The 24,209-nt window shown below is 40.8% G+C and overlaps 1 protein-coding gene across 4 annotated transcripts in view; it reads left to right on the top strand.

Moving 5' to 3' along the window:
* lratb.1 (lecithin retinol acyltransferase b, tandem duplicate 1) overlaps positions 1-24,209 on the top strand; it is a 234,407-nt gene that overhangs the window by 22,286 nt on the left and 187,912 nt on the right. For all 4 annotated transcript variants that reach the window (XR_012098671.1, XM_073043138.1, XM_073043137.1 and 1 more), the window contains exon 2: positions 22,991-23,091. Coding sequence is in view for 3 of the 4 variants with exons in the window: in XM_073043138.1 (XP_072899239.1) it covers positions 22,991-23,091 (101 nt within the window). In the remaining variant the exon portion in view is untranslated. The remainder of the gene's footprint in view (positions 1-22,990; positions 23,092-24,209) is intronic.

Below are 24,209 nucleotides of genomic sequence, written 5' to 3'. Positions count from 1 at the left end.
GAACCAAGAAACGCAAATAACAACAAAATTGGCCAAGAATGTGTGATTCAAAGGCTGAGGTCTCTGGTAGATGACCCTGCGTTGAGCTAGAGGAAATGTCTAGCTGTGGGGGATAACCCCTCCTACTTCTGAGTTGAGGGCCCCCATTGCAGTATTCATAAAAGTCAGTGAACAGATCCATTACACAGAAAAGATTTCCCTGTGTACTCCTATATTTTTATGTGTGTATATATATATATATATATATATATATATATATATATATATATATATATATATATATACACACACACATACATATATATTACATACATACACATGTATGCGCATATATATATATATATATATATATTTATATTCTCATTTTGGTGGGGAAAAAGGAGTAAGTGAGCGAATAAAGAATAACAACTAAGTAATATAAAATCCACATTATAATAAGTATTTCTCGAGATACGTATATCACCATCTACTTTTGCTTCTGTTTAGCTTGTCAACATTTTTAAAGTTAGCCAAACCTTATGGCTCTTCTGGAGGGGGTGAGGACTGTCTTTGGAAAACTCCAGGTCTCTTCCTGATATGTTTCTCTCGGCCTCCTCCTGTCTCCTGCCTTCTCGATTCTCGCACTATTTCCCAAGCAGAGCGGGATAATTCCTCTGCCAGGCTTTCCCTCAGTTTGATTGCGGTGATGGGCAACCCTCTGGCCTTCATGTCTGTAGTCACCTCTTCCACTGTCTGGTACAACCGCGTCCCGTCTTCATAAAATACTTGAAGTTTAGCAGGGTACAGAGTTTGAAATCTAATCCTTTCTTGCTTTAGTACTTGCTTTACTTCAGAGTATTCTTTACGTTTCTGCAGGGGTGGGTAATCTTGGTCGAAATATATTAATTTATTGTCTAAATACACCCTCTTCTTACCCCAGGCCCTTCGTAGAATCTCTGCTTGGTACTGTACCGAAGGAATTTAATTATCATTGAGCATGGCTTATCTGCTCTATCTTGGGTGGGCTTCGGGACTAGCATGCGATGCGCTCTCTCGATTTCCAGCTCCATATTCGAGGGAAGCTCCAGCGCGTCCCGCAACAACTTTCTGACAAACTCCGTCATAGACAAGCCCTCCGCTGCTTCGGGAACGTTGTATATTCTGATATTTTTCTGCCGTTATCTTCCCTCCAGGTCAAGCAGTTTACCTTCTTGGTGATTTAATATTTTTATCGTCTTACTCAGTATCTGTTCCATGATTTGAATGCGATCTTCCACCTTCTCAGTTCAAGTCTCTGCCACTGCTATTTTTTGATTGACGTTGGCGAGGTCTGACCTAATATCATGTAGCTGCTGCTTTATATCTTTCTGGAACTCCCTTATCTCTTTCAGAATTTCGATCATATTCGCCGCTTCGCCTGAACGAGGCCCAGCGTCCACCTCGCTAGCACATGGTCGGGTAGGAGAGCCACTCGCTGCACTCCTCTGGGTTGCAGACTCCACAGTGTCACTTTTTTTATTTCCATTCTTTTCCCCCATTCTAGCCCCTCTTTTCAGTTCAAATATTTTTCAATAAGTACTATATTTGATGGGTTAACAGGGCTTAATATGCGTTTTTCCGGAGGAGCTAGTGACTTAAGCTGCCATTCTCGACGATGACGTCACTGGAAAACCCTCACAGTTCCTTTGCGTGCTGCTGCCATCATTTCATCCGTGTCAACTCGCTGCTGTCGTCACCATCCAAAAGGCACTCCCAGTTTGTGTCAAACTTCATTTTAATTTAGCCCCATTAATGATGGATAAATATGTATGGTGCGGTATCTGTGAGTCTGAAGGCAGTGAAGCCTTGAATTCTAATCCTGCTAGGAAACAGAAGCTACAAAAGTGCAACAGTATGATGTTACAGAACCTGGAGTATGTTTTTATTCCATTCCCATCAGATCAGTGAGATCCCATGTGTCTTATCTGTAATATTGTACTGTCTAATTAAGTCATGAAACCATCAGGATTGTGGGAACACTTCCCTGAAAAGGCTATTTATGGTATTACTCCATTCTAGAAGATGAAAGAAGCATTTGAAAAGCGTTGCACACTCAAGTCATTTACCAAGAAGTAAAAATAGCCTTGATAGTGTCTCATTGCTTCTTAAAACATTTTCAAAATGATAGCAAAGTGTGGAAAATCTCACATAATTGGAGAAAGATTAATAATGCCTGCTGTATCAGAAGTGCTCACCACTGTTCTCAAAATGGATACCAGTACTTTAAAATCAATTCCTCTGAGTAATTACTGTAACTTGTCATATTGACGAAATGAGTGAAAACATTGAGTATCAACTATGCACAGAGCTACATAGACAGAAATTGGGATACAAGTGGATGAATCAACTCTGTGAGATGATGAGTCTTTGCCAATGGCATTTGCACGGTTTATCAAAAATGGAAAGGTTTATGAAGAGATTCTCTTTTGTAAAAAGTTTAAAATCAAATATCAAAGGAGAATCAATCTACGACAGGCTCAAAATGTATATTGAGAATAAAAATATTCCGCATAGGAATATGATTTCTTGTGCAACAGATGGAGCACTATATACTGTACGACAGGTTATTATATTGGTTTAGTGGCATTTAAGAAAAAATAGATTCCAAGTCTTTATTCATCAACCTCAACCAGTGACTTTTTCAAGTGTGACTTGTAATATCTGCTATCAACAAAATTAAAGCTCATCCATTAAATACCAGAATATTTTACCAAGAAGAGAAAATATGCTGGAAATCCAAGCAACACACACAAAATTCTGGAGGAACTCAGCTGGGCAGGAAGTATCTATGAAAAAGAGTTAAAAACATAGAAAACCTACAGCACAATACAGGCCCTTCGGCCCACAATGCTGTGCTGAATATGTACTTACCTTAGAAATTACTAGGGTTACCCATAGCCCTCTATTTTTCTAAGCTCCATGTACCTATCCAGGAGTCTCTTAAAAGACCCTATCATATCTGCCTCCACCAACATTCCATTCCATGCACTCACCACTCTGCGTAAAAGACTTACCCATGACATCTCCTCTGTACCTACTTCCAAGCACCTTAAAACTGTGCCCTCTCATTAGCCATTCCAGCCCTGGGAAAAAGCCTCTGACTATCCACATGATCAATACCTCTCATCATCTTATACACCTTTATCAGGTCACCGCTCCTCCTCCACCACTCCAAGGAGAAAAGGCCTAGTTCACTCAACCTATTCTCATAAGGCATGCTCCCCAATCCAGGCAATATCCTTGTAAATCTCCTCTGCACCCTTTCTATGGTTTCCACATCCTTTCTGTAGTGATGTGACCAGAACTCAGCTCAGTACTCCAAGTGGGGTCTAACCATATCCTATATAGCTGTAACATTAGCTCCTGGCTCTTAAGCTCAATCCCACGGATTGAAATTTCGGGATGAGAGCCTTCAGCAGAAATATTTCACTATTGTGCTAAGATAGTGATGAAGAGTTTGAAGACTTCTTCACACTGAAATGCATTGGCTGTCAAAAGGCTGCTGTTTAAAACTTTTCTTTGCTCTTTTTGACACTGGTTGAATTTTTGCTCAAAGTTGACAAGAGTTTGGGAAACAGGATTCCCACAATGCTGATTGAGAAGTTGCAGTACCTGGGTCTCTGTACCTCCCTCTGCAAATGGATCCTTGACTTCCTAACCGGAAGTGCACTATCTGTGAATTGGAGATAACACATCCTCTTCGCTGAACATCAACACTGGTGCACCTCAGGGTGTGTGCTTAGCCCACTGCTCTCCTCTCTATATACACATGATTGTGTGGCTAGGCATAGCTCAAATACCATCTATAAATTTGCTGACGATACAACCATTGTTGGTAGAATCTCAGGTGGAGATGAGAGGGTGTACAGGAGTGAGATATGCCAACTAGTGGAGTGGTGCCAAAGTAACAACCTGGCACTCAATGTCAGTAAGACAAAAGAGCTAATTGTGATACGAGCTGATGATGTGTTACTGTTGCTGAAGGGATTAAATGACCAGACGGTGGCAGCCTAATCTGGAGAGTCAGCTGATTATTAGAAAAACTCTGAGAGACAGTCTGAATCGGCAACAAGGATGAATATGTCAAGGAACATCTGTAGTTGGGAAAATGCTTGAAGCTATCAATTAAAGAAGACATAGCAAGGCACCTGGAAAGAAGTGGTTCCATCAGGTGGACGCAGCATGGATTCAGCAAAGGCAGGTCCTGTTTGACAAACTTACTGGAGTTCTTTTAGGATATAATGAGTACAGTGGATAGAGGGGAACAGATGGATGTTATTTACTTGGATTTCCAGAAGGCGTTAGATAAGGTGCCGCATAAAAGGCTTATCCATAAGATAAGGATGCATAGAGTTGGATGATGTATTAGCATGGATAGAGGATTGGTTAACCAGTAGAAAGCAAAGAGTTGGAGTATGTGGGTGTTACTCTGGTTGGCAATCTGTGGTGAGCTGTGTGCCGGAGGGTTCAGTGATGGGCCCACAACTGTTCACAAAATACATTAACGATATGGAAGAGGGGGTTGAGTGTAGTGTATCTTAAGTTTGCTAATTATAATAAATTGAGTGGAAAAGCAAATTGTGCAGAGAGATATAGACAGGTTAAGTGAGTATGCAAGGATCTGGCAGATGGAGTACAATGTTGGTAAATGCAAGGTCATCTACTTTGGAAGGAAAAATGAAAGAGCAGATTGTTATTTAAATGGTAAAAGAAATTCAGCCTGCTGCTGTGCAGAGGGACTTGGGAGAACTTGTGCAGGAATCACAAAAGGTTGGTTTGTAGGTGCAACGGGTTATCAAGAAGGCAAATGAAATGTTGGCTTTCATTGCTAGAGGGATTGAATTTAAGAACTGGGATGTTATGCTGCAACTGTACAGGGTACAGATGAGGCCGCACTTGGAGTACTGTGTGTTGCTTCCACTAGTAGGTGAGACTAGAACTAGGGGGCATAGCCTCAAGATTCAGAGGAGTAGATTCAGGACGGAGATGAGGAGGAACTCCTTTTCCCAGAGAGTGGTGAATCTGTGGAAATTTCTGCCCAATGAAGCTGTGGAGGCTACCTCAGTAAATAAATTTAAGACAAGGCTGTATAGAATTTTGCATTGTAGGGGGATTAAGGGTTATGGGGGAAAGGCAGGTTGGTGGAGATGAGTCCATGGCCAGATCAGCCATGATCTTACTTATGATCTTATGTCCTTATGAAAGGATGTGTCTGACTCAGTTAATTGACATTCTCGTTACTGTCTCAAAGGATAGCACATTTGATGAAATGCAAGTGCACATTAGCAAGTTCCATGGAGGCTCAGCCATTCAGTTCATTCAAAATCGAAGCTTTTGTGGATTGGTGGATATGGGGATACTGCAAGAGAATGGAACTGAGGTTGAAGATCATTCATGGTCTTAGTGAATGGTGGAGAATGCATGAAGGACCAGATTAACTCCTGTTCATATTTCTGATGTTTTTATCAGTCAAGACATAGATTATAAGAATGGAGAGATTGAAATAGAATTGTATAAGCCAGTTGGTTATGGCAGGGGTCCTGTATACATTTCTGTCTCATACACAATAGGAAATGTATGGTGTTATGTTCCCCGTAACTGGGTGACTTACCAGCAAAGATAGAGAGGTCTGCTGAAATCTGATGCTACTATTTTCAAACGTTTTTATTTATAAAGGGGCACAAACGTATGGTTAATACAAAACATTCAGATCATATATGTTGTCAATACTCAATTTAAAGCACAGGTATAGTAATAATCAATCAGAAATAAGCTCTATCGTTGTCTAGGGGATCATACTGAGTCCAATGGAAATATAAAAGTCACTCATAAATCTGTAGGCTTTTCCGTTTGGGAACCGCTGGCATTTCACGTGTTGGAGAGAGAGATTGGTGAGAGAAAGGAACACTTGCCCGTTGTCTTTGCGAAGCAAATCCCTGTTGTTAGTTAAAAACGGTTTTTCCTTTGGTTTCAGCCACAGACTCCCGATCCGGAATCTAACGCACGTGGCTTCCTTCAAAATGGCTTCCCGCTCCGACGGGAAGCACTATCGTGTCTTCTTAGTGTGTCTCCTTGGTGCGTCTGAGGGGCCGCCTCGGCAGCCCACCTTTTATCGGGACTTGCAGGGTTGTAGCTGTCAATCAGGGTGGGGTGAGGCAATCTCTCATCTTCCAGCCCACGTTGCCCTGAGGGTTTGCACATAACCCAGTCCCCATTCCACAAAGGTGTCTCCAGGAGACAATGGCCATGACTGTGGCTTTTGTCTGGCTGAGAGGCCAGACCACATTCCAAACCTTAAGGCTTCTCTTATTTTCCTGAGTCCAATTCAGCACGTCGCTCTCTCTCTCGGGTCATTGACCCCCCCTTCACTAGGGCTCTTGCGATTCTCACAAAGGAGGGGGCTGGGGTCATAACAATGGTTATACAAGAGTAGTGCAGAGATGGCTGTACAAAGTACGGATTGAAATGCAAAAGAAAGGGGGCAAAAAGGACTGAGCCAGTGCTGCTTCCAATCAAGAGGATACTTGGGATGTGAAAAACTTTGCTAAACAAGGTAGGTTTTAATATGGTTTTTAGAAGAAGAAGAAGAGTTAGAAAGTTTAACAAGGAAAGTCATGAGTTTACGAAAAGTTTTTACAGGGAAATACTCAAAAAGTTAGATTGGAGAAATGAGCTGACAGATGAGCAAGCTAGTAAGGATGTGTATGAAATGCTGGACTTTGAGAGAAAGTACAGAGCATAATCTTACTGTTTTGGAGAACATGGTCAAAATTCTATTATTTTGAGGAAGTACAAGAGCAGAAGCACTGACATGTATCTGCAAACTGTTCAGCAAATTGATAACACAATTAAGGGGTAAAAAGGAAATTGACATTTTTCAGCTTTCCAAAAATGGAAATTTGTCATATCATATATTCCTGAAATCATAAAGTAATTTAAATGAAGCTGCTGACATCTAATCTCTCTGTTTGCACATGGTCCATTCCTTTCCATTCATGTGCCCATCTAAGAACCACTTAATTTAAAAATGGGTTTCCATACCAAATTTGGCAAAAACATATTGAGAACAAACGTTTGAATTCATCTAAATTTCAGACACTCTTGTATATCTAACTGCCATAAACTATCCTTGCCCTAAATCCAATCTCTTTCCTGACCACTGTCTCTACTAAACCAGGCTGTATATCCAATATGCATTGAATATCCCATCACCTATTACTTACTTCCTCTTTCTATCTTAATCCAACTTTAGTTTTGCCATCTAAAGACCCACTTTTGACATTTGAGGAACAGCTTCTTCCTGTCCACCATCAGACTTTTGATAGGTCCATGAACCCATGAACACTACCTCACTATTCATTTTTTGCACTATTGATTCACTTCATATCTTTACAGTGTACTACTACTGCAAAACAACAAATTTCATGTCATATAAGTCACTGATAATAAATGTAATTCTGATTTGCTTTAAACCACTGCCTTTCATCAACACAACTTATCTAAAATTCACATAGCCTATTTTAGAACTGCTCAGATATATTCTCAATTTAAAGATGTCCAGTTAAATTCTTCAAAGGTTGTTTTTACTCTGACCTTTAAATTTACATGTTTTGCCCTTCAGATATTGAATACATACCTATTTGCTGTCCTCTAATCACTTTGTTCCTCAGCTGTGGTTGGTGTAGATTTAAATAACTTTGTCAGCATCCCTGAAATCACTTCCCATAGCAAACTGAGATGCATCACATCAGGATCAAGGACTAGATGCCTACTGAGTCATCTAATATTACATTTCACTGTCATCTCTTCTTGAATTCTCTCATTACAATGTCTTTCAAATGACTACAGATTAGAAATAGTAATTTGAAACCACACCTGCATCTTCTGACTATGACAAGGCTGCATCTTCTGACTATGCGCACTTTGCCACTGTGGCTCCTAAATACTCTTTCCCTGGTTGCCTTTTCATCCTCAATGTTTGTGTAAAATAATATTGTGCATTGTGTTTCCTTAAACTCTGTTTTCCTTTGATTGCTTTGGGTATCCTACAGTGCTCCTAACAATGTGTCATCCTCCTATATGTTCAAAGTAAATGTATTATCAAAGTACATATATGTCACCACGAACAACCCTGAGATGCGTCTTCTTGTGGCCATAGAAGGTAAATCCAATAACACAGCCTTGTGGCGCACCTATGTGCTGATGGAGATTGTGGAGGAGATGTTGTCAATCTGAACTGAGTGGAGTCGGCAAGTGAAAAAAATTGAGGATCCAGTTGCAAGAGGAGGTATTGAGACCAAGATCTTGAAGCTTATTGATTAGATTTGATGGAATGACAACATTAGATAATAAGCATCCTGATGTATGCATCTTTGCTGTTCAGGGATGAGTGAAGAGCCAATAGGATGGCATCTGCTGTGGACCTGTTATGCTGGTAGGCAAATTGGAGTAGATCCAAGTCGTTTCTCAGGCAGGAATTGATACGTTTCATCACTGTGGATGTAAGTGCTTCTGGATGATAGTCGTTGAAGCAGACTAGCATGTTTTTAGGCACTGGTATTACTGAAGCCTGCTTGAAGCAGGTGGGTACCTCAGACAGCTGAAGCAAGATGTTAAAGATCTCAGCAAATACTCTAAATAATTGATTAGCACAGGTCTTTAGTACTTGTAAGCTCCATTCATTTGACTTTCTTTGAAGATCTTTCCAGGATATCGTCTCTCATTAATGCTGTAATGAGTCTGTTAACAGTGCAATGCAATCTTCTCTTTTATATCCCCTACCCTGTCAGCCCTGAAGATCCTACACCTCAGAAAGCTGAGTTGCCAATCCTGATGTTTCAGCTATGCTGTGGAAATGAATAACTTATTCTTTTCTGATGAAGATTCCCAGATCTGAAACATTTCATTCTATAGAGGTTCCCTGACCTGAATGTTTCCAGTATTTTCTATTTTAAGTTCAGATACCCAGCAACTGCAGTTTAATGCTTTTCATATTCCCACGTACTAATCAATGCTCTAAGTTGATCCACCTTCAACTGTTGCATTAAATGAGGAAATGAGTGTGGCAGTTGCTTTGTATGCAGAAAAAGCATTTGATAGATTGGAATGGGATTTTTTATTTAAGGTATTGGAAAAATATGAATTAGGAAAATCTTTTATACAATGGATTAAAATCCTAAATACTAATCCTCAAGCTAAAGTAGTTACAAATGGTCAGATTTCAACACCATTTTGTTTAACAAGGTCAACTAGACTAGACTAGACAAGGCTGCAAATAACCCTGCTTTATTTGTATTGGCAATAGAACTATTAGCTGAATTAATTAGAACAGATTCAGATATTGAGGGCTTCAGAGTTGATCAAGAAGAATACAAGATTAACTTATTTGCTGATGATGTTTTGATTTACTTAACAAACCCATTGCAATCTTTGCAAAGATTATCTTTTAGATTGGAAGAATGTGGGGAAGTATCGGGTTATAAAGTAAATTGGGATAAAAGTGAAATTTTACCCCTTACCAATGGAAATTATAATCAATGCCGATTAGCAACTCAATTTCGATGGTCAATAAATGGGATAAAATATTTAGGTATTAGAGTTAATAATGATGTAAAAAATTTATATAAACTGTTACGTATCCCGTAACTGGATCACTTACCAGCAAAGATAGAGAGGTCCGCTGAAGTCTGATGGTACCATTTTCAAACGTTTTTATTTATAAAGGGGCACAAAAGTAAGGTTAATACAAACATTCAGATACCATAAGTCGTCACTACTCAATCTAAAGCACAGGTATAGTAATAACCAATAAGAAATAAACTCTATCGTTGTCTGGGGTAATGTATATATTGTCCGCTGTATATCTGAAAGTCTCTTGCGGTCACTGCAGTTCCACCAGCTGCCGTCTTTGGTGGTGTCGCCGTTGGTGCACTTTTGTTAGAAAGAGAGAGAGAGAGATTGAATGAAACAGTTACCCGCCGGGTTTGTCCAACCTTTAGGGGTTCGATTCCGTCTTTTGTCTCGTTGGGGAATGGACGCTCGCTGGTGGCCTCCCCTGTAGCTAATCCGTTCTCTCGTGGTAAGGTCGCCAATCCCAGGCAAGGAAAAGACGCACACGAACCCCACCACCGGCTGTTGCTATTAAACGCTGTCGCAGGATTTCTAGCTTGTCTTCTGGTGCGTCTAAAGGGGTTGTCCCCCCCAGACCCTCCTTTATACTTCCTCACGGGATCGCAGGTGTCAATCTCTCTCTCAACCAGCCCACTTTGCCCGAGGGCTTTATACGTGGTCTTCATGAGACAATGGTCAGGGTTGCTTTATTCGGCATCCCGGACGTGGTATTCAGCACGTCTCTCTCTTGGGTCATTGACCCCCCCTTCACTAGGGCTCTTGTGATTCTCGCAAAGGAGGGGGCTGGTATCATAACAAAACAAAATTATTTGCCATTATTAAAAAAAATAAAAGAGGATCTTGATAAATGGATGATATTACCAATAACATTAATAGGTAGAGTTAATGTTGTAAAAATGAATATATTTCCTAGATTGCAATATTTATTTCAAACTCTGCCAATACAATTACCTCAGAAGTTTTTTCAAGAACTGAATAAATATGTAAGGAAATTTCTTTGGAAAGGAAAGATGTCAAGAATATCATTGGAAAAATTGACATGTAAATTTGATTTAGGAGGGTTACAACTTCCAAATTTTAAGAATTATTATAAAGCAAATCAACTTAGATTTATTGCGTCTTTTTTTGATGAAGAAAAATCGGCATGGATTAGAATAGAATTAGATAAGATAGGAGAAAATACACCAGAAGATTTTATATATAAATGGGAATCCAAATGGATACGGGAAAAAAAAGAATCTCCTATATTAAAACATTTGATTGATTTATGGAATAAGGTAAATATGGATGATGAGATAAAGAAATCTTTATTAGCAAAAAGGACTTTAATTCAAAATAGGCTTATTCCTTTCACAATGGATAATAAACTTTTACATAATTGGTTTCAAAAGAGGATTAAATATAGAGGTGACTGTTTTGAAGGAGGTATATTGATGTCGTTTGATCAATTAAAAAATAAATATAAAATATCAAATAACACTCTTTTCTGTTATTTTCAATTAAAAGCTTATTTACGAGAAAAGCTGGGACAAACAATGTTGATGCCAAAACCTAGTGAAATAGAAATATTAATTCAGAAAGGAAAAATTAAAAAATTTACATCTTGTATGTATAATTTGATTCAAAAGCAGACAATTAAATTAGGAATTCATAAATCAAGACAAAAATGGGAATCTGATCTGAATGTTAAAATTGATGGAAAAAATTGGTCAAGATTATATTCTGACAGTATGAGAAATACAATAAATGTTCGACTTAGATTAATACAATATAATTTTTTACATCAATTATATATAACACCACAGAAAATAAATGGATTAAATTCAAATATGTCTGACCAATGTTTTCGATGTAAACAAGAAATTGGTACTTTTTTACATTCTACTTGGTCTTGTTCTAAAATTCAACCATTTTGGATTAATTTAAGATTTTTATTGGAACAAATTAGTGGAGTACAACTTCCACATAGTCCATTGCTATTTTTATTAGGAGACATTGAAGGGACAATAACGAAATTTAAATTGAATAAGTATCAGAAAAAATTTATAAAAATTGCTTTGGCAGTAGCCAAAAAAGTTATTGCAGTTACTTGGAAATCTGATTTAAATTTAACTATGGATCGTTGGAATAATGAAATACAAAGTTGTATTCCATTTGAAAAAATTACGTATAATTTAAGAAATGAATATGAGATATTTTTGAAAATTTGGTCACCATACTTACGAAAGATAGGATTAGATACATAGGTCCTTTGAAGATAAAATTATAGTAATTGGGGAAAGTGAAAATAAATATCAAAATTATTTTGAACTCCATGGAACATGTGGGGATCCTCCGATATCCAGGCAATCTTTCTTCTCTTTTCTTTCTTTTTTTTTCTTTTTCTTTAGATAAGGGTTAAGGGGAGGGGGGAGGGTTAATATCATTTTTCTTACCATTTCATTATTACATTATTCTTGTAATTTCTAAAATTCAATAAATAAATAATATTTTAAAAAACTGTTGCATTAAATTAGATAGAATTTAGTCTTGAAACGCTCGGAAGCAATAGTCTTGTTGAATAATTTTAAATTGAATATATAACTGTTTCAAGTGAGAAAGTATAGAAGAAAAGGCGAGCATTGAAAAGTAGGAATTTTAAGAACTAGGTCCCTAATGAGTCATATTTTAAGTCAGGCTTTGCACTAATTTGCACACATATAAGCAGGACATGAGAAATTCATCAGTGCAAAACGAGGGAATTGACAATATCATTAGAGATCTGTAGGCTTTCATATTGGGACTTGGAAGGTCAGCAGTAAGATCAGTTCTTGAAAGTGAGTCCATTGGTTGTGGAAACAGTTCAGTGATGTGGCGAGTGAAGTTATCCTCTCTGGTTCATGAGTGGGTGAGGGGTAATAACTTTTCCTAAACCTGGTGGTGTGAGTCCTAAGGCTCCTGTACCTCTTCCAGATGGTAGCAGAGAGAGGGGAGCATGACCTGGGTAGTTGGGGTCCCTGATGATGGATGCTGCCTTCCTGTGACAGTGCTTCATGTCGATGTGCTCAGTGGTGGGGACATCTTTACCTGTGATAGACGAGGCCAAATCCACTTCTTTCTGTAGGCTTTTTCCATTCAAGGGCATTGGTATTTCCGTATGAGACCATGATGCAACCAGTCAGTATATTCTCCACCACATAAATAAAGAAGTTTGTAAAAAGTTTTAGATGACATGCCAATTGTGACCCTTTGGCTAGCATTCCATTGTTCAAGAAAGGTAACAAGGAAAAGCCAGGGAACAACAGGCCAGTGAGTCTGACTTCATTTGTAGGGAAGTTACTGCAGAGAATTCTGAGTGATATCATCTGGTGTAATATCATTTGAACAGTAAAGGCCTGATCAAGATTGGGTTTTGTGCATGTGAGGTCATGTATAACAGATCTCGAAAGTTTTTGATGAAGGCTGAGCAGTGGATATTGTCTATGTGGGCTTTAGAAAAGTCTTAACAAGCTCCTGCATGGCAGGAGGGTTAGGTCACTTGGGATTCAGTGGGAGCTAGTGATGTGAAATCAGACTAGGGGGTTATTGGGCCCTCTGTTATTCATTATTTACAGGAAAAGTACAGCACAGAAGCAGGTCCTTCGGCCCATCTAATTCATGCCAAACTATTTCAACAGCCTACTCCTATCGACCTGCACCTGGTCCATGGCCTTCATACCCTTCCCATCCATGTACCTATCCAAACATATCTTAAATGTTGAAATTGAGCTTGCATGTACCACTTGCACTGGCAGCTTGTTCCACACCCTCACAACACTCTGAGTGAAGAAGTTTCTCCTCGTGTTTCCCTTAAACTTTTCACCTTTGCCCCTTAACCCATCACTTCTAGTTGTAGTCCCACCAAACCTCAGTAGAAAAAGCCTGCTTGCATTTACCCTATTTATACCCAACATAATTAAGTCTACCTCTATCAAATCTTCCCTCAATCTTCTACGTTTCAAGGAATAAAGTCCCAACCTATTCAATCTTTCCTTTATAACTCAAGTTCATCAGTCCCGACAAAATCTTTGTAAATTTTCTCTGGACTCTTTCAACCTTATTTACATCTTTCCTGTAGGTAGGTGACTAAAACTGCACAGAATGCTCCAAATTAGGTCACAACAATGTCTTATACAACTTAAACATAACATCCCATCTCTGTACTCAGTATTTTGATTTATGAAGGCCAGTGTGCCAAAAGCTTTCTTTAGGACCCTATCTACCTGTGACACTTCTTTTAATGAATTATGGACCTGTTTCCTCAGATCCTTTGTTCTCTGCCGCACTCCTCAGTGCCCTACTGTTGACTGTGTAATAGCTACCTTGGTTAGTCTTACTGAAGTGCAACACCTTGCACTTGTCTGCAGAAAATTCCATCGGCCATTTTTTTAGCCCATTTTTTCAGCTGGTCTAGATCCCACTGCAAGCTCTGATCATCTTCCTTGTTGTCTTCTACATTCCCAATCTTGGTGTCATCCACAAATTTGCCGATCCAGTTAATAACCACACATCCAAAATTATTGATATAGATGACAAACAACAATGGACCCAACACCGGTCCTGTGGCACTCCGCTAGTCACAGGTGTCCAGACAGAGAAGCAACCATCTACTATCACTCTCTGGCTTCTCCCATGGAACCAATGTTTGATCCAATTCACTTTCTCATCTTGAATGCCAAGCGACTGAACCTTCCTGACCAACCTCCCACATGGAACCTTGTCAAATGCCGTGCTAAAGTCTGTAGGCATTGTCCACAGTCTTGTCTTTATCAACTTTCCAGGTAGCACCCTCAAAAACTTCTATAAGATTGGTTAAACATGACCTACCACATGCAAAGACGTGCTGACTGTCCCTAAACAGTCTATAGCTATCCACATACTCATATGTCTAGTCCCTTAGAATGTAAGACTTTAAGACATAGGAGCAGAATTAGGCCATAGAGTCTGCTCCGCCATTCAGTCATGGCTGATCCTGTTTTTCTGCTCCTCAACCCCAGTTCCCAGCCTTCTCCCCGTAACCTTTGGTGCCATGTCCAATCAAGAGCCTATCAGTCTCTGCCTTAAATACACCCAATGACCTGGCCTCCACAGCTGGATGTGGCAACAAATTCACCATCCTTTGGCTAAAGAAATACCTTCTAATAACTTGCACACTACTGATGTCAGGATCACCATGCTATAATTTTCTGGGGTTTTTTTGAAGAGCCTTTCTTAAACAGCAGAACAACAATTGCCTGGTACCCCACCTGTCACTAACGATGACTTAACCATCTCTGCTAGGGCCCCAGCAATTTCAGCACTTACCTCCTTCAGGGTCCAAGGGGATGCCTTGTCAGGCTCTGGGGAATTATGCACCCTAATTTGACTGAAGATGGCAAATACCTCCTCAGTAATCTGTGTAGGGTACATGGTTGATGCTGGTTTGTCTCACGTCTATAGACTCTGTGTCTGACTCCTGAGTAAATACAGATGCAAAAAAATCAATTTAAGTTCTCCCCATCTCCTTCAGCTAGAGCATGGATTACCATTCTGATCTTTCAGAGGACTAATTTTGTTCCTAGCAATCCTTTTTCTCTTAACATATCTGTAGATTCACATAGGATTGTCCTTCACCTTGTCTGCTAAGACAACATGCCTCTTTTAGCCGTCCTGATTTCTTTCTTAAGTGTTATCTTGCATTTCATATGCTTCATAAGTACCTCATTTGTTCCTCCCTGCCTATACCTGGTATGCACCTCCTTGTTCTTGATCAGTGCCTCATTGTCTCTTGAAAACCAAGGTTCCCTAATCCTGTTATCTTTACCTTTTATTCTGACAGGCACATACAAGCTTTGTACTCTCAAAATTTCACTATTGAAGGCCTCTCATTTGCCATGTACACCTTTGCCCGAAAACAGCCTGTTCCAGTCCACACTTGCTAGATCCTTTCTGATACCATCAAAATCGACCTTTCTCCAACTTAGAATCTCAACCTGCAGACCAGACCTATCTTTTTGCATATTTACTGTGAAACTAATGGCATTAACATGGTCCTACTTTTCCTATTTCTCAGTTCCACCCATAAAGCCTCACTTGATGAATTCCCCGGCCTGTCCTGATGGAACTCTGCCATGACATTTTCCCTCCTTTAATCCTACCGCTCTGTCGCATCTAAAACAACAGAACCCCGGAATATTGAACTGCTGGTCCTGCCCCTCCTGCAACCAAGTCTCACTATAGCTACATTATAATTTCATGTGTTCAAAGTATGTATATTGTCAAAGTATGTATACTTTATAGAGCCTTGAGATCGTCTCCATACTTGCAGCCTTAAAAATAAAGAAACCCAATAGAACGCATTAAAAAACAAAGACAGTCAAGCACCTAATGTGCAGGAAAAAAATAACAAATGATGCAAACAAAGTAAGCAAATAACTTTCAGAACTGAAGTTTATGAAAGTGAGTCACTGACAGGTAGCCAGGCATCACTGCAGCTGATTCAGGAGCCTGTAGCTACAGGCCACAGGCTCAGATTGTGGAGCAGTGAACTGAACTGTCCTGCCCATCACCTCTGGCCTCAATACCCTGATCTTTTCAATCTGGCCTGATGCTTGTAATCCAAACCTCAGGTCTTTCCTTGCTGTTTGATACGTTCTCATGCCTGAGCTCTGCTGGTTTGATTTGGCCTAGTGCTTAAATTGAACAAACAAGTGTTCTTTCCTCGTTCTTGAGCTCGGGCTCTGCTTCAACTCCACTCTTCTCTCCTCGGTTCTGCCTCACTGAATTGCCTCAGTGAGTCTGTTCCAGCAACAAACATACATTGGCTCGTTCCCTGCTCTCCAGCCTGGATTCTGCTGTCTCGATTTGGCTCGTACACGTCACACTGCAACTGTCCTGCACCTTCAAGTCTTCAGTTCACACTCCAAAAATGCCATTTTGTACAGGTGGTTCAGAAGCTTAGTTTTGACAAAGAAGTTACAGGCTATTGATTGCAGTGATCATTACCAGAAAAGGTGTAATTAATAAAGTATTTCGGGTTTTTTTGCTGTCAACATGTAGTCACTGAGTTTCGCCAGCTTCACCATTGATCCATGCCCTGAGCTCGTCTGTCTTTCCTACAGTACTTCTTGCATTGAAATATATAAGCACCTCAGGACATCAGTTGGACCATCCTTAACCTTGTCTGAGGTCTTAACATCTGCTACCACAAACTCTGCACTATCTGTTCTGGCACTCTGGTTCCTATTCCCTGCAACTCCAGTTTAAACCCCTCCCCCTGCAGCATTAAACATTCCCGCTAGGATATTAGTTCCCCTCCAGTTCAGATGCAGGTCCCACATTCCCTGGAAGAGAGCAGAATGATGCAGAAAACCTGACACCTCCCCCCTCTACCAGCTCCTTAGCCACTTGTTAAACTGTATGATCTTCCAATTTCTGTTCTCACTAGGATGTGACACGATTATGTAAATGATTTGGATATGAATATACAGGTAATACTGAATATTCCAGTAGAAGTGGTAGAGGCAGGTTCGGTATTGTAATTTAAAGTAAAATTGGTTAGGTATATGGACAGGAAAGGAATGGAGGGTTATGGGCTGAGTGCGGGCCAGTGGGACTAGGTGAGAGTAAGCGTCGGCACGGACTAGAAGGGCTGAGATGGCCTGTTTCCGTGCTGTAATTGTTATATGGTTATAGTCCCCGAGTACGAACGTCCGACTTATGGACAACTCATACTTATGAACCAAGGAAGGAGAACGCCGTCCACCATTTTAAGTCGGATTGTTGCCGTTGCCACTGTGTTGAGTGTTTAACTTTGTATTTGGCATAAATTTTTCTGACTAAGATTCACCCTGACCCCCCCCTCCGTTCCAGTCGGCTGGTGGTGCAGTGAGATCAGCGCCAGGCTCGAGAATGGAGGTTTCCGAGTTCAATCCAGTGACAGACCACTCCCGTGCCGGGTTGATGTCAATCCAGTGACTCTCATACCATCCGTTCTGGGTTGATGTCAAGCTCGCAACTCGACCTCATAAAAAAAAAAACACTGCCACCTCCAGTTTAAATTCCCACACAGAATATTGTGGATGATCAAATACCCAAACCCAGCACGGCCCCCACTTGTCCCAATTAGCCTGTGTCAGTGTGGTGGTCCTTAGGGCCCAGCAGACCTCGGGAGCCAGCGGAGCTCGGGACCCACCACCTGCAGTGTTTCTGTTCCATTGATGGGAAGCGATCACGATTGAAAATAAAGTGGAAATAATAAAGCGTTTGGAAAGAGGTGGAACGCCATCGGTCATTGGAAAAGCGTTAGGCTACAGTCGGTCAACGATCAGAGCAATTTTAAAGGATAACAGATAAAGTGAGAATAATGGAGCATGTGAAAGGCCCTGCCCCGATGAAAGCTACAGTTATTACTAAGCAACGCAGTGGTTTAATTATTGGAATATATACTTTTCTTAAGTGTTTTATATGCATAGAAAGGTCAAATATATACTATATACTAAGACAAGCGTTTGACTAACTGACGCTAAATAATACCGGATGTACTTGTTCCGACTTATGTACAAATCCGACTTAAAGACAGACTCAGGAACAGAACTCGTACGTAACCCGGGGACTGCCTGTACATGGAATTATTAGCAGTTATGCTGATGATACTAAATTAGGGTGTCTTGTTGACAGCGAAGCAGTTTCCAATAAACTGCAAAGAGATCTTGGATCAGTTTGGCGGATGGACTGAAGAATGGCAAATGGGTTTCAACTTAGATAAGTGTTAGGTGATGCATTTTGAGCAGTCAGACCAGGGTAGGACGTGTACAGTGAATGACAAATGATGAGTCTTGTGGAACAGAAGGACCTGTGAGTGCACGTACACAGTTCACTGAATGGCCAGACAAGTTGACAGGGTGGTGAAGAAGGCATTTAGTATGCTGGCCTTCATCAGCCAGTGCATCGTTTAGGATTAGAGATATTATGTTGCATCTATAAGTCATTGGTGAGAGCACGAGGAGTATTGTGCACAGTTTTGGTCAGACTGAAGAGGGTTCAGAAGAAGGATGCTTTCTAGACTAGAGGGCCTGAGCAATATTGAGAGAGATTGGCTATGATCCTGTACACAGAGGATAATAAGTATCTGAAATGAGCTACCAGAAGCAGATACAATTACAACATTTAAACAGCATTTGGGTAGGTAACACACACAGAACACCAGAGGAACACAGTGGTTCAGGCAGCATCTATAGAAAAGAATAAACAGTCTGTTTCAGGCTGAGACCCTTCTTCAGGACTGAGAAGGAAGGGGGAAGAAGCCAGAATAAAAAAAATGGGGGAAGGGGAAGGGGGCTAGCTAAAAAGTGATAGGTAAAGCCAGGTGAGTGGGAAAGGTGAAGGGCTGGAGAAGAAAGAATGTGATAGGAGAGGAGAGTGGACAATAGGAGAAAGGGAAGGAGAAGAGGACCAATAGGGAAGTAATAGGGAGGAGAAAAGAAATGAAAAGTCATAGTGGGGGTTGGGGGGAAGAAATCAATATTCTTGTCATCAGGTGGAGGGTGCCTAGATGGAATATAAAGTGTTGTTCCTCCACCCTGAGGGTGGCCACACCTTGGCACAAGAGACCATGGATCAACACTCCGGAATGGGAATTGGAATTAAAATGTTTGGCCACAGGAAGTCCTGCTTATGGCTGGTGGTGTGGAGGTGCTCATCGAAGTGGCCCCCCAATTTACGAAAGATCTCACTTATGTAGAGGAGGCTGCATCAGGATCACTGGTCACAATCGACAGTCCTAGCAGATATGCAGGTGAAATGTTGCCTCACCTGGAAGGCCTGTTTTTGGGGCCCGGGAGGTAAGGGAGAGGTGCATGGACAGGTGTAGCATTTAGGCTGCTTCAGAGAGTCTTGAAGGGTTATTGGCCGAGCACGGGAAACTAGGACTAGAGTGAAGGATGCTGTGGTTGGCATGAACATGATGGGCTGAAGGGCCTGTGTCCGTGCTGTATTACACTATGGCTCTAGGTTGTGGATTGAGCAGAACAATGAAATTAAAGCTTAATTTACATGTTAATGAATAGTGGAGCAGTACTGCCAATCCTTACTTTTTATGAACGTGAAAATATAGCTGTTATTTAAGTGTGATAAATATACATGCTGTAGGGTGATAACTTCAGGGGACTTGTCCTCATTACTGTCGTTAAAAAGATCCACTATCTCCTCCTCCTTGATACCAACATGCCCTGGAATATTGGCGTATCTTTCTGTCATACTCTCCCTTCTGTTCTTGATGAACACTGATGCAAGATTACTTCCTTTGGCACCATGCATAAACTCCCTTCCTTGTCCTTCAGTTACCTTCAGGTTTTTCTAATTTATGTATAAAATGCTTTGGGATTTTCCTGACTTCTACTGGTGAAGGGCATTTCATGAACCTTTTAAATCCTCCTGTAGCCTTCTGCAAGTTATTTGCTGCTTTCTTTGTGTACTTCAAGGACCCTGTTCCATTTTTAATTCCTAAACCTTACATGTAGTTCTTTTTTCTTTTGGCTAAATTTGTAACATTCTTGAACCTTGCCATCTTTGTCTTTTGTCTTCTCAGAAATGTTGGTCCTGAATTCTGACCAGTTGGCCTTTAAACGACTCCCACATGACAGACGTGGATTTACCCAACAACAGCCACTCCCAATTTACTCTGCCCAGATCCTGTGTAATACTGTTGCTACTAGCCTGTCCTCAATTTAGCAGTTCATCTGAGGTTTATTCTTGCCCCTTTTTATATAATTTAAGGAGCTGTGATCACTATCCTCAAAATGCTGTTCCACTGAAACTCTGATCACTTGGCCAGACTTATTCGGCATGGGCTAGAAGGGCCGAGATGGCCTGTTTCCGTGCTGTAATTGTTATATAGTTATTCTAAATATAAGGTCTAGTGCAGCTCCTGTGTCAAGAAACCCTAAGTGACCACAACTCCCTTAGCTTCAGCATAGCTATGGAAAAGGATAAAAACAGACAAAATGGGAAAGTGCTTAACTGGGGAAGGGCTAACTATGAAGGGATGAGGCAGCAACTAGCGAGAGTAAATTGGAAACAGATGTTCAAGGGTGAAAGCACAAAAGTAATGTGGAGGAAGTTTAGGGACCACTTGTGCTGGGTTCAGGATAGGTTTGTCCCACTGAGACAAGGAAAAAAATGGTAGGAAAAGGGAATTGTGGCTGATGAAACACGTGAGGCAACTTTTCAAGAGTAAGAAGGAAGCATATGTTAGATATAGGAAGCAGGAGGGGCTCATGAGAAATATAGGGTAGCCAGGAAGGAGCTTAAGAAAGGACTTAGGAGAGCTTGAAGTGGGCATGAGAAGGCCTTGGCATGTAGGATTAAGGAGAACCCCAAGGCATTCGATGCATATGTGAGGAACAGAAGGATAATAAGAATGAAGGTGGAGCCGCTAAAGGATAAAGAAGGCAACATGTGCCTGGAGGTGGAGGAGGATGGAGAGGTCCTAAATGAATACTTTTCTTCACTATTCACAAGTGAAAAGGACCTTGATCAGGGTGCGGTCGAAATAGAACTATCCTGTGTGCTGGACAATGTAGAGATTAAGGAAGAAGTAGTGTTGGATCTTCTTAAAAACATCAAGATTGTTAAGTCCCTAGGGCTGGATGTGATATACCCCAGGATGCTGTGGGAAGTGAGAGAAGAGATCGCTGGAGCTATAGCTATGATCTTTGAATCCTCTTTGGCTGTAGGGGTGATGCTGGAAGATTGGAGAATGGCAAATGTAGTTCCCTTGTTTAAGAAAGGTAATAGAGAGAATCCTGGGAACTATAGACTGGTGAGTCTTATGTCGGTGGCCTGCAAACTGTTGGGAAGAATTCTTTAGGATAGGATCTACAAGCATTTGGAGAAGTACAGTCTACTCAAGGATAGTCAACATGGCTTTGTGAAGTGAAGGTCGTGCCTCACGAGCTTAATTGAGTTTTTTGAAAAGGTAACAAAAGAAATTGATGAGGGTAGGGCAGCAAGGCATTTGACAATGTCCCCCACGAGAGACTCATCCAGAAAGTCATGAGGCATGGGATCAGAGGAACCTTGGCTGTTTGGATAATAAATTCGTTTACAGGAAGAAAGGAGAGGGTAGTCCTGGAAGGGAAGTATTCTACCTTCAGGTTGGTGAGTAGTGGAGTTCCGCAAGGATCTGTCCTGGGACCACTGCTCTTTGTGACTTTTATCAATGACCTGGATGAAGAAGCGTAAGTTTGCGGATGACATGGATGAGTTGTGGATGGAGCTGTAGGTTGTCGAAGGTTACATGAGGATATAGACAGGATGCAGAGTTGGGCAGAAAAGTGGCAGATGGAGTTCAATCCAGATAAGTGTGAGATGATGTATTTTGGAAGGACAAAACAGAAGGCTGAGTACAGGGTTAATGGTCAGTTACTTAAGAGTGTGGATGAACAGAGGGACCTTGGGGTTCAAATCCATACATCCCTCAAGGTCGCTGCACAGGTTTATAGGGTAGTTATGAAGGCCTATGGGACACTAGGCTTCATTAATAGGGGAATTGAGTTCAAGAGCAGAGAGGTCATGTTGCAGCTCCACAAATCTCTGGTGAGACCTAGTATTGTGTTCAGTTCTGGTCACCTCATTATAGGAAGGATGTGGAAGCTATGGAGAGGGTGCAGAGGAGATTTACCAGGATGTTGCCTGGATTGGAAAACAAGTCTTATGAGGCAAAGGTTAGCAGAGCTGGGACTTTTCTCTTTGGAGTGTAGAGGATGAGAGGGGACTTGATAGAGGTCTACAAGATTATGAGAGGCATAGGTAGGGTGGATAGCCAGTACCTGTTTCCCAGGGCACCAATAGCAAACACAAGAGGGTATATGTACAAAGTTAAGGGAGGGAAGTTTAGAGGTGACATTAGGGGTAAGTTTTTTTACACAGAGGGTTGTGGGTGCCTGGAATGACTTGCCAGGGATGGTGGTGGAGACTAAAACATTACGGGTATTTGAGAGCCTCTTGGACAGGCACATGGGTGAAAGAAACAGAGGGTTACGGAGTAGTGTGGGTTTAGTTTTTTTTAAGGGATATAGGGGTTGGCACAACATCGAGGGCTGAAGGGCCTGTACTGTGCTGTAGTATTCTAGTGTTCTAGATGTACCCAACAAATTTTACAACATCTGGCACCAATCAAAATTGGGGAAATTAAATTCACTTAAAGATGAAGATAAAAAAAAAGAGAAAAAGAGAAAAAAAAAAGATGAAGATAGATGCATAATCAGTAATGCAGCACATGTATATGAAAATAACCATGTATACTTTAAAGTGTATCTTAACAATTTTCCTTTGTCTCTTTTAGTTCCACAGTTGGTGTATGGTGGAAACCTGGATTTCTTGGTGTTTGATTACCTGTCTGAAATCACCATGTCTCTGCTTGCTGCTGCTAAAGCCAAATCACCTGTGAGAACATGTTTCTGTTATGAAAACAGCTGGCATGTAGTCATGATGCAGTCCACAATGTTACTTTAAAGGTTCTTTTGTTGGAGGAAGGGTTGCAAAGCAAAATGGGAGCAATAGAATACCATGCTTAATTAGTGGGGCAGTTTAGTTCATTCTAGAACAGACTTCCTGCCATTTTCTTTTAGCTCAGCTTTCAGGAGGGGTGTCACTTTAGGTAGATAAGTAAAAAATGATTTAATGTAATTTCTTCATCTTTCAAAGTGTCCTGGACTAATGTTTATTTTTCTCCAGTTCACTGAAACCCTCAACTCCAGAGTCGCGACTGGGTGGTGTAATTTCAGATTGATTAGTCATATTCTAGTTGTATTTCCCACTGTGGAAATGAACAATTCCCAGCATCTGAATAAATACAGAATAAATGGTTAGGCCCTCGGGAGTGTTGTAGAACAGAGAGACCAGTAGTATAGCTACATAATTCTATGAAATAGAAGCATATTGATTTTAAGAAAAAGGCATTGTTGGAGTTTTTGAAAAACATTAGGATAGGTAAGTCCCCAGGACCAGACAGAATAAACCCCAAGTTACTACAGGACACAAGGGAAGAGATTGCTGTGGTGTTAACAATAATCTTTGTGTCCTCACGGACCATAGGAATAGTACCAGAGGATTGGAGGATGGCAAATGTTGTATTTTTGTTCAAGAAGGGTTATAAGGATAATCCTGGGAATTATAGACCAGCGAGTCTTATGTCAGTGGTGGGAAAGCTAATGGAGAAGATTCTTATCAACAGAGTTTACGAGCATTTGGAGAGCATAGTCTTATTAGGGAGAATGAGCTTGGCTTTGTGAGGGGTAGGTCGTGATTGTTATTTTTGAAGAAGTAATAAAAGAAATTCATGAAAGTAGAGTGGTTGATGTGGTGTACACAGATTTTACTAAGGTTCCCCATGATAGTCTCATTCAGAAAGTCAGAAGGCAGAGGTCCATGGAAACTTGGCTCATGGATTTGGACTTGGTTTGCCCATGGAAGGCAGAGGGTGGTTAGATGGAGTGTGTTTCACCAGGAGGTCGGTGGCCAGTGTGCTGTTGTGCAAGGTTTTGTTCTGGGATCTTTGCTCT

The sequence above is a fragment of the Hemitrygon akajei genome, chromosome 4, assembly GCF_048418815.1.
Source record: "Hemitrygon akajei chromosome 4, sHemAka1.3, whole genome shotgun sequence".
NCBI lineage: Eukaryota > Metazoa > Chordata > Chondrichthyes > Myliobatiformes > Dasyatidae > Hemitrygon > Hemitrygon akajei.
The sequence above is the reverse complement of the archived record's forward strand: the minus strand, read 5'-3'. Positions and strand labels throughout refer to the sequence as shown.